The 13,836-nt window shown below is 48.6% G+C and overlaps 1 protein-coding gene across 1 annotated transcript; it reads left to right on the forward strand.

Annotated features, from left to right (window-relative positions):
• The first annotated feature begins 5,473 nt into the window (after window positions 1-5,473).
• On the forward strand, window positions 5,474-12,293 carry LOC135822524 (cGMP-dependent protein kinase 1-like). Its single transcript, XM_065335308.1, is given in 5 exon segments — window positions 5,474-8,052; window positions 9,726-9,912; window positions 10,516-10,668; window positions 11,087-11,402; window positions 11,405-12,293. Coding segments are annotated over 5 exon segments (2,328 nt in total). The 5' UTR covers window positions 5,474-6,647; the 3' UTR covers window positions 11,672-12,293.
• The last annotated feature ends 1,543 nt before the right edge of the window (window positions 12,294-13,836 follow it).

Consider the following 13,836-nt stretch of genomic DNA (forward strand, 5'->3'; position numbering starts at 1 on the left):
AAGATCAGTAGGCTGGTATGGAGAGAGAGAGTCTAGCCTGGGCGACACCCAACCCAACATCCCGCCACAGAACCTCTGATACTAGCGGTAACAGTAAAGCGGGATTCACAGAAGCTTTTTTGCGATGCGACACGCGATGCGACGCGATCTGCGACGGACGCGTGCGATGCGAACTCGCGAAATACCATTCACAGAAGAAGTCAACGATGCGACAAAGTTTTGCTGATTTGGGTACGCCACCATGATATTCGCGCGGTTTGACACAACTTGAAAAAATTTATAGGCAACTCTTGCACCTTTGTACAACTTTGCTGTAGAAAAGGTCAAAATCGTACACCAAATCGCTTGTCGCATCGCATCGCATCGCAAAAGTTGAGCCAAGCTCAACTTCTGCGATGGCCTGCGATGGCCCAGTTGCGGCAGTTGCGTGGGGTGCGACATGGCTGCGATTTGGGGTTTTCCCGGTTTCGCGTCTGTCGCATCGCGTGTCGCATCGCAAAAAAGCTTCTGTGAATCCCGCTTAAGGTGGGACACCACCATTCGCGGCCCATATCAGACCGCATACAATTGAAATAGGCATATCATGAAAACGGATTGGCAGATTGCCTTCAAATTTTCTATGTTCAATCACTATATACTGCTCCACAATGTAGGCACCAAAGAGAGAATTTACAGGTCATCCAAGTAATGATTGATGGGCTACACAATTTCTTTACGGGTGCGCGCAAACAGCAATTTTTTTGGACAACTTTGCAGCAAGATGTACCAACACAGACAGTTCCAAAATGCAGCAAAACCCAGTCCATATGCCTATGCAGGGAATGAACTACAATGAGCTCTATCTGACAGGTATTACTACCCCAAATGCAGAGACAAAACAGGACGAGCGCAAAACGCGTAAAATAGAAGGCACTGTGGGAGCTCAAAATCCAATGTAAAAGGTCCTATGATCACCATTGTAGTTCAATCCCTGCGCAACAAGTCACTGATTCCAAAAATGTATGGGTTGATAGGTCTAAAATAAACACACTAGCCGCAATCATGTCCAAGAAGGCAGAAAAAGGCCAAAAAGCACAAACATTTAGGTGTCTTTTTCATAGATTCTAAGACTATTGTTCCAACTAAAACCCACCAGCCTCGTATGTGACACCCTCAGCTTCCACAATCTGCTCCTCAATTCCCTTCCTGCACCTCCTCCTTTGTTTCCTTCGCTGTTTTTCCTCCTGCTTCATCTTCTTCTCAGCCTTGGCCACTCTAATACTATCCTCCAACATGAGCTGGCGTTCTGCAAAAAAGCCAGGTGCGGTTGCAGAGAGGGATATGGCCCGACTTCCACTTCTCATACTCGTCAGCTGTGACTTAACTATGCGCCTGGCGAGCTTACCACAAGCTGAAGCCATGGCAGTACTTGGAAGCTAGATGCACGTCAAGGACCTTCCCGACTTGCCAGTCAATTGCCGTAAACGCACCGTGTAGGGAGGAAAACCCGCGCTTCATTCACGTACCATCATAGGTGACAGCAGTTATATGCTTAGGCTTGTCCATTGTCTTGTTCATCTGCTGCTTCGTTCATGCTGATTTGCGCAACTGACCTTGCTGCCTTGCACAATGCTCGCTGGTGCCGCTGGAATGCAGATAGCTGAACAGGTGGGGCAAATTCATGAGGCCGCAAAAATTTGCCAGCCAACATGGCCAATTCCCAGAGTGCGCGATGCCAGAACACTGCGGCGATTGCACTCATAAAACCGTCCTGACTTCTCCACCACTGGCAGGCTGGTGCCTGCTGAACACTGGCTCTTCATTGCAGCATGTGATTCTGACAGTGGATGCAAGGCCAGAACGTGCAGTTTCAGCAATGGTCAGCTCACCTCCACAGTATTTATACGAGCAAGCAGAGAAAATCAAATTTCGTAAACAATTCAAGTCCAGTGGCGTCTGAATCACAACTTTCAGCGATTGGGCCATGAAAGTCCTCAGAGAACGAGGAATCACTCGAGGGAGCAACTGTCTGAGTTCGAGGCCAGCGCACATCCATCAAAGCTCTCCTCCGAATCCGACTCACTATCGCTCAGTTGAATCCATTAATTTTTATTATGATCACTGTATTCTTATTTTTGGAACGCCATCGTACAACTTGCGCTTCGAGGCGGACTCTGGCACTGCTTCAGCTTCATAAACTCCCTCAGCAGCTTCCTGGACAGGTGCAGTGAGAATCTTCTCTTTGCAGGACGCTTGCACGACCTGCTCTTCTTGTTCCCCATTGTGCACATGCATGGTGCATCGCGCTCGAAACTGCAAGAGCAAAGAAGTCCTTTGGGAAAGAATTTTTGCACTTTTTTTGCACGTGGCACGGGTCACTGCTGCCATGGCAACAAAATTTGGAAGTAAAAGCGCTTCAAAACTCCCAAACTCCACGGCCACAATCTTGACAGCTCTTTTTGTGCACGATCGAGCATCGCGATGTGTACAAAAATTTTCAACTTTTTAGTGTACGAACATCGATGTGTACAAATTTTTCAAATATTTTCAAATTTCAAACGGTCATAAGACTGCAACGGTTGGTCCGAATCGCTTCAAATTTGGAATACTGACACTTCAGGGCATATGCTTTGATTTCCAATAGCAAAAAGGTGACAAATCGAAAGTTGATTTTTTGACCCCTGGAAGGTGGTGTCCCACCTTAAGAGTTATCAGCGAGGTACTAACGTTACCGTCTCTCCACGATGTGAAAATTCCTTCTAGAGTCTCGTGTGGTGAGAGCCTACAATGCATGCAAAGACTGTACAGGGTGTCACGTGATTTACTGCATTAGTTTGGAAGTACTACTACTAGTACCAAGAGTAGTTTATCTACTCTTGCTAGTACATGTACACGTGACGTACACAGTCATGTAACGCTTCATAACACCACAGGAATGATTGTGATCATTTTTAGTTTTCGGCACGGTCAGAGAAACTGCTGCCACGCTGCAGCTCGTATGACTCCCCTCCGTGTTTTATATTAATACGGTAGCTAGCTGTTTGTTTCGCACACGTGGGTGTGCATTCCGATGTGTGTTCCATTGTTGTCAAGTCTTTGCTTGACTCTTGAGTCTTGTCCGATGTGAGTTCCATGTTGTCAAGTCTTTGCTGGACGCTTGAGTCTTGTCCGATGTGAGTTCCATGTTGTCAAGTCTTTGCTGGACTCTTGAGTCTTGTCCGATGTGAGTTCCATGTTGTCAAGTCTTTGCTGGACTCTTGAGTCTTGTCCGATGTGTGTTCCATTGTCCCCAAGTCTTGTCACGGTTTTTGGGTTGTGTGTTTAAAACCTGGTATGTGGTAGAGCTGCATAGGTAAAATAGGTAAAATAGGTAAACGTTTTAAAAACATGGACGTCACCTGCTAGTAATACAGGCGAAACAGGGGTAACAAAATACTAACAATGGACATGTCTAGGTGGTACGTGTGTACACAAGTCATTGCAACGTTACATGACATGTACATGTATCACAAAACAAACACAAAATAGTAGAAAATAATACATGTACACGAGTTCAGGATTTACATGACATGTATTAACCAAAATGATCACCTGCGTGTATCTATTTTTCCCAAACCGTTGTAGAATGTCATGTTCCCAAGTCAGTACAGTACATGTATACAGTCATGTAGTCACAGTGACAAAACTATTCCGTCACCTTGACTAAGTAATTACATGTACATGTAGTTAGTTAGCCTCCGTCTGGTGTGTAGTCTGTGACTCTGTGGCCGTCTTGTACCAAGCCATGCGAGCATATTGACTGATTGTTGGACGCTCTGTCGGGCGGTTACCTGACAGAGAAACACGAACAGTCGAACATTCATGTTTCTACATCATCAGTAATCTCTATCGAGGTGAGTTGACGGCGTGATCATCGCCGTCTTGAGTAGTATTAGTATAAATACAAAAGTGAGCTTCGGGTGTACGTGTAGGGCAGAGTAGGACTCTTTCCATCTCACAGGAGAGTGGTGACACTCGAGCCCAAGCACTACGTGTTACAGTCGTTGCAAGGCCATTCACCACACCGAATGTGTTTTAAAAAAAGAACACAAAATGCTATTTTAAAACTGACAAAGCCTGCCGATCTTGCAGTCTTGAATCGATGGTTTGCTGTACTAGCTGTAGTACAGAAAACCTACTTCTCCCCGATTTGCCCCGTGGTGATTCCGCTTCCCGCGAGGATTTGTACAAGTCAACGCGTTTATTGACAACTACTAGTAGTGCCTTGTACCTTCCACACTGTTCACAGCTCTCTTCCTTCTTCCTTGTCGCGTTTTGTAAGGAGACAGGCTGCCTGTTCTTGTGCTAAGGATTGAAGTTCGGCTTCAATATGTGTATTTGTCAACAATCACAACCCGCTGCTTCTCTGGCGGCAGTTGAACAAACGCACCGACGCTGAACATCGAGACGAATTAATCGTTACTGCTTCCACGCAGAGCCGAAGGGGACCTCTCCGATCGAAATACCTTCATCCGAGTCACCGTTCCAGCGACTGCTTCAGGTCCCGCGCGGTACTGGATTGGCGAAAGGGGACACTAACCGTGACTTGGGATCAAGGTGGACCCTAAAACCCATGCTGGAATCTACTCGTTCAGCCGCTGAACGACCAGCCAACAGAACTGTGAACAGCGAGCCAGCAGCACTTCCGGCTGCAAGTGTTTTAGATTTTTTCCTTCAATGCTTGACCGACCACGTCGTGGTGAGCCCTGCACCTGACGATAACTGGATAACGCAGCCATTACAGGACGATAAGACGGTTGTGCTTGGCCTGTGACTACAGATGATGCAGACTGTGCGAGTGAGGCTGAGACCTATGTTTGATCATACTACATAATTAATCATTGTATGTAGGTCGACTGTCATGTCATGACTTGAAGCCAGGTGTCTAAGTCACACTCAGTCACTCACCGACTAAGAGTCACACTTCTAGTCATGTACATGTAACACATACACTCCCTACTGTCTGAGTTCCACAAATACCTGCATTCTACTACCACTACTAGCACCGAAGCCTGTCCGTCTTTCGTTGATCTGCTAGGAACACATAACAACCACACCGGTTACGCGTATGGACAGTAAAATTGAGTGCTAGTAAAGCACAGACAGTCCACACTGGACCACAGCCACTGCTACTGCAACAAGCCACAGATAAGAGAACTGAGAAGAGCGAAGGCTGGAGTGTGGTCGGAGAACTAGCTTGTCTTTCTCGCCCCCTGGCAAGGCGTTCAACACATCCTTGTGAATGTGACACCTTCTGTCTCGTCGTTCCACAGTTTGGAGTAGGTGTTCTTCGGAACTCTACAGCCTGGAGCTAACGTTAGCAGGTCGCAGGCGCGCGTACTCACATACTGTGACATAGGTATCCGCCGCTGGGACATCTACCTTCGTTGAGACTCTGAAACCAGCTGGGAAAGGAAGGCACGAGTTTCGGCTGAGGCAAGTTGTGGCTCAGTGCTGGATGGTGGTGTCGCGCAGCTACACTACCAGAAAGGCCAACCCAGCGCCTTCACCGCTGATTGGTTGCTGGACACACTGGAAAGCCATGAACAAAATCGTTGCTCCCTCAGTTCCTGCGTGATGTAACATTGTTGCTTGTCTTGGCTTGATTGCATTTTATTGATTTGTTTGCTGACGAACCGTACACTATCTACTTTGTGGATCAACCCTTACTTCCCGGACTTCGTGCAAAATCCGGATCGCTAGCTTTCTGCCACTTCAGACGATCAAGAATCTGAAGAGGACCCACTCGACACTCGTGCGATCCGTGGCTTTATTTCCTGTGAGAGGCGACCATCAGACACCCTGAACTGTCTCAAGTCACCACGACAGTTACGATGACCTCTTCCTCCGTGCTGTTGAAGCCGCTGTCAGTACAAAAACCATCCGACACTCGACTTCAACTTTCGGTCGCGCAGTTTTTGACAAACACTGAGCGAACGCTGCCCAGACTTCCCTTGCTCTGCAAATAAAACCTTGGCTTGACTGAGTGCGGTTGCTGCGCGAGCTGTCTCCCGTTGGCATAGGCTGCATTCTACGCAACACTACGCTGAGTGAGTGCATGACCACCTGGCAGTGACAGTGGAGAGCACTTGTCAATCGCAGCGTGGTGCAAAGCCAGCTCGCCGCATGTCGGAATACTTTCGATGTTGCGACAGCTCGGCCGTTCCTTTCTCCGCCACCCGGAAGCCCTTGTCCTAACCTTGGCCTGGCTCACGCAGCACTAGTGGGCTACACAAGGCTTACTGGACAACCAGGTCGTTCAGCTCGGCGAGGGCTTGAAGAAAACCTCTCCAGCGTGTGGCAAAGAGCACCAGTCGCAGCTACATGTAGCAGTGAACGACAGCAGATCTCGCAGCTGAAAGCACTGAACGCGATCGGAGGTAACAGGAACTCGGCAACTGTTCTTCCCTGCTGTCTGTATCCCCTGTCCATAGATCTACACAGTATTTAGCTGTCCAGAACTAAGAAATCAGCTGGGCAACACGGTGGAGTGTCAGAGCTGTAGCGCATAACGTCTTCTCTGACCCTGCTACTGGGGAAGAGGATCTAAGTCCCCCGAGCTAGTCCGCGACTCGCCGGCTTTTGTGGAGAAGGTTGCGAAGGTGTGTTCGTCGGCTGCATAGTGTGCCATGGACGATGTGATTAGCTTGAAGTCTAAGAATAAGCTGGGCGTTGAGAACAACATGGCCGACTCGTGGAAGGACGTGCGCATCGGCCAGCTCGAAGATGAGCTGCGCGAGGAGCGCTCTAGTCGCGTGAAGCTGTTCGAGGAGATCAGTCAGCTGCGCGAGGAAGTGGCTAAGCTACGTACTGGCTCCACTCTTTCTCCGCCTGCGCCGTCACCGTCGCCGAACGGACTTCGTGTTGTGGTCACGGAAAACGGACACGGAGCTGCAGCCGGAGAAGAATGCAGCACACGTACGGAGCGAATGAACGAACGCAACACGGACGCACTCCAGAATGGCTCGGCGGCACGAGACATCAAGGCATGGACGAAGGGCAAGTCGCAGAAAACTGCCATCTCGGCGGAGGCGGTGGACCCCGAAGCATTGATGACATTCAAAGTGGAGTACGTACCGAAGGATCCAGACACGAAGAAGAACCTGGAGAATGCCATTCGCAAGAACCCAATGCTTGGAAGACTGGACATCCGGCAAATCAGAGACATTGTCAACAGCATGAAACTACGACATGTCAAAGCTGGAGAGAAGATCATTGACGAGGGCAAGGAAGGCAATGAGCTTTACATTAGTTCTGAGGGCAAATTTGAAGTGTCCACCAACGGCCAGCATCTGACCAGCTTCGGTAGCTGGGTGGTGTTTGGCGAACTGGCATTGCTGTACGGATGTCAGCGCACGGCCAGCGTGACCAACATCGAAGGCGACGGCAAAGCAAACGAGGCAGCGCTCTGGTGCACCGACCGGCGCACGTTCCAGATGATCATGATGAAAACGGGCATGCTGCGGCAACAGCAGAACCTGCGCTTCGTCCGCAGCATCTCCTTCTTCTCGCACCTGCAGGACAAGGAAGAGGAGCTGCTGCGGCTTGTGGACGCGCTGAGCGAGGAGCGCTACCTGCCGGGCGAGTACGTCTTCAAGCAGGGCGCCATCGGCGAGACGTTCTACATTGTGCAGGAGGGCGAGCTGAACGTGCTCAAGGATGAATCCACTGTCACTACCACCGGCAATGGCAGCAAGACGGGCAGCAGCAGTGCAGGCACCGTTCTCCTGCGGACGCTGAAGGAAGGCGACACGTTTGGCGAGAAGGCCCTGCAGAACGACGACGTTCGCACGGCCAGCATCGTGGCCGTCACCGAGGTGGTGTTGTTGGCCATCGGTCGACGCATGTTCCAACGCACGATCGGTCTGGCCGGACAGCATGACACGGGCAGTGTACCCTCCGTGCCACCAGCTAGAATCTACGATGAAGACAACGGAACATTCACCGAGGTGGATGCCGAGCCGACCGAGTCCGATACCAGCTACGAGAATCTCCTCGCCGAAGACTTCAATGTCCTGGGACGGCTTGGCTCCGGTATGTATGGAAGGGAAGGCAGTGCTTATTGTGTGTGTGTGTGTACGTGTCACGGTGTGTGTGTGTGTGTGTGTGTGCGCGCGCGCGTGCGTGCGTGCGCGCGTATGTGTGTTCGTGCACATATACGCATATAGGACCTGGGCCAGGAAAAACCCCGAACCCTGAAGTTGTTTGGTGCAGACCAGGCGAACTACGTCATGGCAGTCAAATCTTCAGGCTTGCAATCTGTTGAGTGGTGCAATACCAGCACAAGTTGTTATGATTTCGGCCAGCAATAGCTATCACTGCCTCTGGTAATAGCCGCGTCCAAAGTAAGATGTTAGAATACACGTATACAAGTGAGTGCATGTGTCTGGAAGTGTGACAACTTACTAGCACACTAACGTAACCCTGATCTCAATCAGTAGAGGTCTGCAGCTATTAGGAGAGCCTTGTGCACCTTTGAGCAACATTATTCCAGGGTGTTGACACATTCAAAATCTACCCCCCTCCCCCATGCACCCATCCACACATCCAAACACTAGATCGCTGCACATAACATCCAAACACTAGATTGCTTGTTTGATTTCCAGTTTGTGGAAAGAAAACTCCACCCCCAGAACTGAGACACATCCATGGGATGGGTTGGGTACATAGCTTCAGTTTGGAGGATGGGGGGTGCGGGGGGGGGGGGGACGCGGGGGGGGGGGGGGGGGGGCAAAGACAACAAGGGAGAGGAGATGAGCATTGCTTTCACAGCGTCGACTTGATTGGAGAAAGACGCCTCTAACACCTCAGCCCAGGGCCCTGTCCCCAACTGTCAGAATCACATGCACCTATAGCTGATTATTACACGTTACATTTCCACAACCATCCAGGACACGTATGGCATCCAGGACACGTATGGCATCCCGGATAACTATTCCACTGTCTGTGTTTCCCCGCATTTCCCCCACCAAAGTTATACTACCTGTTACTGCCATGTGTTGCCTCGTGACCACCATTTTAAAGTTGATTGCTATAACTAAAGCTAAAAAACTCAACCTATCCCTTGCACAAAACTTGCACATGACACTTGGGGTCATTCCGAAACTATTATTGTCTAATTGAGTGTGCAAACAATGGCATATTAAACCTGTTGGTATTGATTGCGGAAAAAGAAAAGTGACGTGGTCCGGGAACAGCCTAAACGTCCCCAGCACCCAGTCCATACAGTGCATGATGCCATACCAAACTGTCACAGATCATCCTTGTGTTGTGAACACTTGCTGGCAGTCAGCAATCATCTCCATAGGCGCGTATCAGTACCTCAACACTCGGCTGAAACAGTGCAATGGTCCAAATCAATCCTCAGCGTACAGACCAGTATAGTCACTAGCTATAAAGACCCAGTTTTGATGGCAATAGTGACATGAGTCCCCACCCTGAATGTACGTTGTCGCACTCCTGCTGCTACAGCAACACGCAGCAACCCAGTGAGGGATATCAGTGGGGTGGTCACAATCAGTACATGTGCATGCATTTCTTAGCTTCTTATGTCTGCATGAGCTGATAGGGACAGCTTCACCCAATGAACCATTTGAGTGGTCACAACACGTCCTCACAAGCCAGGCAAACCCCTTGTACCGTATTGGTTCAATGTGTTTTTCGTGTGTTTGTGTGTATGTGTGTGTTCGCGAAATGTCGACTCTCAGGTGGATTTGGACGCGTTGATCTGGTGCAGCGGGACGGTGACTTCAACACATACGCGCTGAAGTGCCTCTCCAAGAAACACATTGTGCAGCGAAAGCAGCAGGCGCACGTCTTCGGCGAGCGCGACATCCAGAAGACAGTTCGACACCCGTTCATCACGCGCCTGTATGCCACGTTCCGCGACCCTTGGTAAGTCATACAGAAGGTTTTGATTCAAGCCGACCTGCTACATAGTTTTATCTAAAATTGCTACGGCCGAAATTGTGTGACATGATCTGGGTAGTATGTTTAAGGCTTCAACTCTTCCTTTAGCCATGTAGACAGACCGTCACATTACTGTATGCAGGAAGGCAGTAGTCACTGAAACAGCTGATAGTAAAGGTCAGAACCTGTACACAACCGTCAGTAAATCAAGAAAAGATTGCTGGACATTGTCAGCAATAGGCGCCCGAGCTTGATGAGCTGTTCAGCGATGTCCGCGCTGGGTCAAGTTCTTCAGCGGTCACAGTGAACTGCTCCACTGTCACAGTTAGTAGGTATCTTGTAAACATGAATACCATGTATGCTTTCTGGTTTAGTTCCTGAGGGGATACCTGGTGGTTGTTGCCGGGGGCACAGGAAGCATGTTGTGAATTGCTCAGTTAATTGCACTTTCTGACAGTCCGCCGCCGATAATTGTGAGCTGTCACAGGTCGTTTCACTTACGTAAGTCGATAATTATTACTGAATGCAGTGTGTTGTTTTGAGTGCAATTTCTTGTATTTTTTTTGCTGATTTCCAACTTTCCTGCAGTTACCTGTACATGTTGCTGGAACCGTGCCTTGGTGGTGAGATGTGGTGCGTGCTCAGACAGTGTGGACGGCTGACTGAGAAGGAGTCCAGGTTCATCGTTGGCTGTGCTGTGGAAGCGATGGCGTATCTGCATCGCCGACACATTGTTTACAGGTGAGTAATGTTCATAAGTCGCTTACATGGTGCAAACCATCAATGACATTATAAAAATAAATTGCTGTTTGATGATAATATGACAAGCATGAAATTCAAAGAGAGAGAGAGAGAGAGAGAGAGAGAGAGAGAGAGAGAGAGAGAGAGAGAGAGAGAGAGAGAGAGAGAGAGAGAGAGAGAGAGAGAGAGAGAGACAGACAGACAGAGAGAGACACAGAGAGAGAGTACGTGAGTAAGTGAGAGACACAGAGAGAGTAATGGCCGGTAAGCGAACGGATACTGTTGTGCCAGCTGGAGGCAAATTGCTCGCGACTGGTGATGATGTGGCTATCTGCAGGCCCACAGCATCGGCATAAACATGGAGCAATACTTCATGTGTGCCTTTGCTGCTTCTGTTCTGTTTGCTCTACCCTGACAGGGACTTAAAGCCGGAGAATCTGATGCTGGACGCGCGCGGGTATTGCAAACTGATCGACTTCGGTTTCGCCAAGAGACTCTCACCGCCTGCTCACAAGACCTGGACGTTCTGTGGCACGCCGGAATACATGGCCCCGGAGGTCATTCTCAACAAAGGACACTCGTTCAGCGTTGACCTGTGGGCACTGGGGATCCTGCTGTTCGAGCTGCTCAGCGGCTGGCCTCCATTCGCGTCCAATGACCACATGGTCACGTATAACAAGGTCCTCGGCGGCTTTGACAAGCTGTCGCGTTTCCCCGCGACGAGTTCCCGCCAATTGCCAAGGCCCTTGTGTTACGCCTGTGCCAGCTGAGGCCAGCCGACCGGCTTGGCGCTGGTCGTGGACAGAGCGGCGTGGCGGCCATCCGCAGTCACAAGTGGTTCTCAAACTTCAACTGGGTCGGACTGCGCGAGAAGTCGCTGGAGCCGCCCATCGTGCCGCAGCTCAAGGGGCCCACCGACCTGACCAACTTTGACCAGACGGAGGCGAAGAAGGACCCGCACAAGACGCAGACCGACCTGAGCGGCTGGGACGAGGGATTCTGAGCTCACCATCTCCCGACTTGGACTGCATCCACACTGGCCGAATGCCTACTCTTACTTTGCTATCTGCTCTTCAAAGACACAGCCTACGGTAACGGTACCTTGACCCATAGCTCGAGATCGACTACTCGGACTACAGGCTTGAGATGATGAACTAATCAAATAATTAGCTTCCAATTGATAGTAGTAATTAGCTGTGCCTATTTAGCATTTACGCAATCTCTGCTTAGATGATTTTTTTAATGCTTGTCCCAGTGTATTCAATTTGTTACCACTATATGGCCTATGCAATTGTGAAGTGTATCGCTTGAGATCATCGTAATTCTACGCTGTCCCCCTCCGTGCATGGCTCATCATTGAAAGTGTCATGTAGATCTACAATGCAGCTGAAGTATTTCTCGCAGGCGCCTTCAAACCTTCAAATCATTCTATAATCTCATTTGACCTGGCCAGAGCCTCGCGCCTCTTTCAATGAACATTTACGTTTGCTGTAAGGAACCGCTCAATATTATTACACAAGAGACCTAGTAAACATGTGCATACATGCACTTCAGTGCATGATATTGCTGCACACAAACGTTAATACTGTATTGTATTTCCCGCAATAAAGATACTTCAAACTACATGCCTCAAGTAGTCGTAGTCGTACATGCATAGCAGTCATGTTGAATGTTGCTAAACAAATTTAAATCTAAAAAGACACCTCGCTAATAGATGCACATTCTAGATCGGGGTTGCAGCCATTACTGGGCTACAGGTACTTAGGTCTACTCTCTTTCTTTTCTCTCTACCCGTTTTAGGGGCTATCCGTAAAATATAGATATTTTATTTAGAAACAAAAACTAGCCGTTTAGGGGGAGGGGGTCGAGCCCCCTGTTCGTTTCTCAAAATATATCGATGCACAGTGTGTATGTGTGGGCATGTCCAGAAAAAATTAAAAACAAAATATCGATACTATGAACCGTTTGCATGTGTTCATTTCTCAGGGAGGGGTTGAAGAGAAAATTGAGAAATGACTAGCTTCGTTTCTAAATAAATATCGGTATTTACGGATGGCCCCTTATTTTATCATCTTTGTGTCTTTCTATGCTACTACTGTAGGACAGTCATATCCTGGTTGAGTATCATCAAGAGTACATAAGGCCATCCTTTCTTTTTTCGTTGTTTAACGTCCGCGCCCGCGTACCTTTTTGCCTCCGACCGGAAAAAAAACAAGAAAGTAGTAGTACCAATAATATGCGAAGTTGTAAATACATGATTGTGTAGTTTCACAGTGTGCCGATCATGACCTTAAACTTAAAATCTTGCCTCCCGGGCATGCCTTTGTCTTGTGTTCTTTTTCTTTTTTTGTTGGCTTTTAAATATCGTACGGTGTGTGTCCTAGTAAAAATCCAGATGTAATGAATTCATGACATGCTAACTCCATGCTATGTACCTGTTTTGTTGGATTCATCAGGCATGTGCTCCAATGTACCATCAAAGAGTGTTGTTCTATGCCTGCAAGTACCGTTAGACCCAGAAATATTGTAGATATCACATGCTTTACTGGTCAAAATGTTTGATTGGGGTTTCCAGTTTTTGGAATGGGCTTTTGTTTTTTTTTCGCCCTCCCGCGTACCTTTTCGCGAAAAAAAGGACGTTAAACAATGAATTAACAAAGGGTGGCCTAACCCCCCAGAGTGTGCAACTCGACTATGGGTGCTGTCCCGACAGAATTTCAAGTTGACGTCATTTTGATGATGCAATGCGCACTGTACACGGATTATCAGACGAATCCGGAACCTGTGGTTGACCGAAGCTGATCGATCCTGTACAAATTATTGCAAAGAAAAACGTGTGATGCGTTGACACCCGTACACATGTTGTAAATCACTGGTGCAAGGAGCATTGCGTCATAAATAACGACGTCAACTTGAAATTCTGTCGGGACAGCAGGGTATGTGGGAGTTGCACACTCTGGGGGGGGGGGGGGGGGGGAGTTATGTACTCTTGGTATCATCACAGAAACTACATGTCATGTAGAAAACAGGAGTGACCCCCATTTGAGCTTGAAGAAACCAATAGAACCGTACATGATCGCACATATGATTGTATTGGGGATAGTGAATACTGTTGTAGTATGCCGGGCAAAGCACTTGCTGCCTGCAGTTCATGATAATTACAAGTGC

Source organism: Sycon ciliatum, chromosome 8, assembly GCF_964019385.1.
Source record: "Sycon ciliatum chromosome 8, ocSycCili1.1, whole genome shotgun sequence".
Lineage (NCBI taxonomy): Eukaryota > Metazoa > Porifera > Calcarea > Leucosolenida > Sycettidae > Sycon > Sycon ciliatum.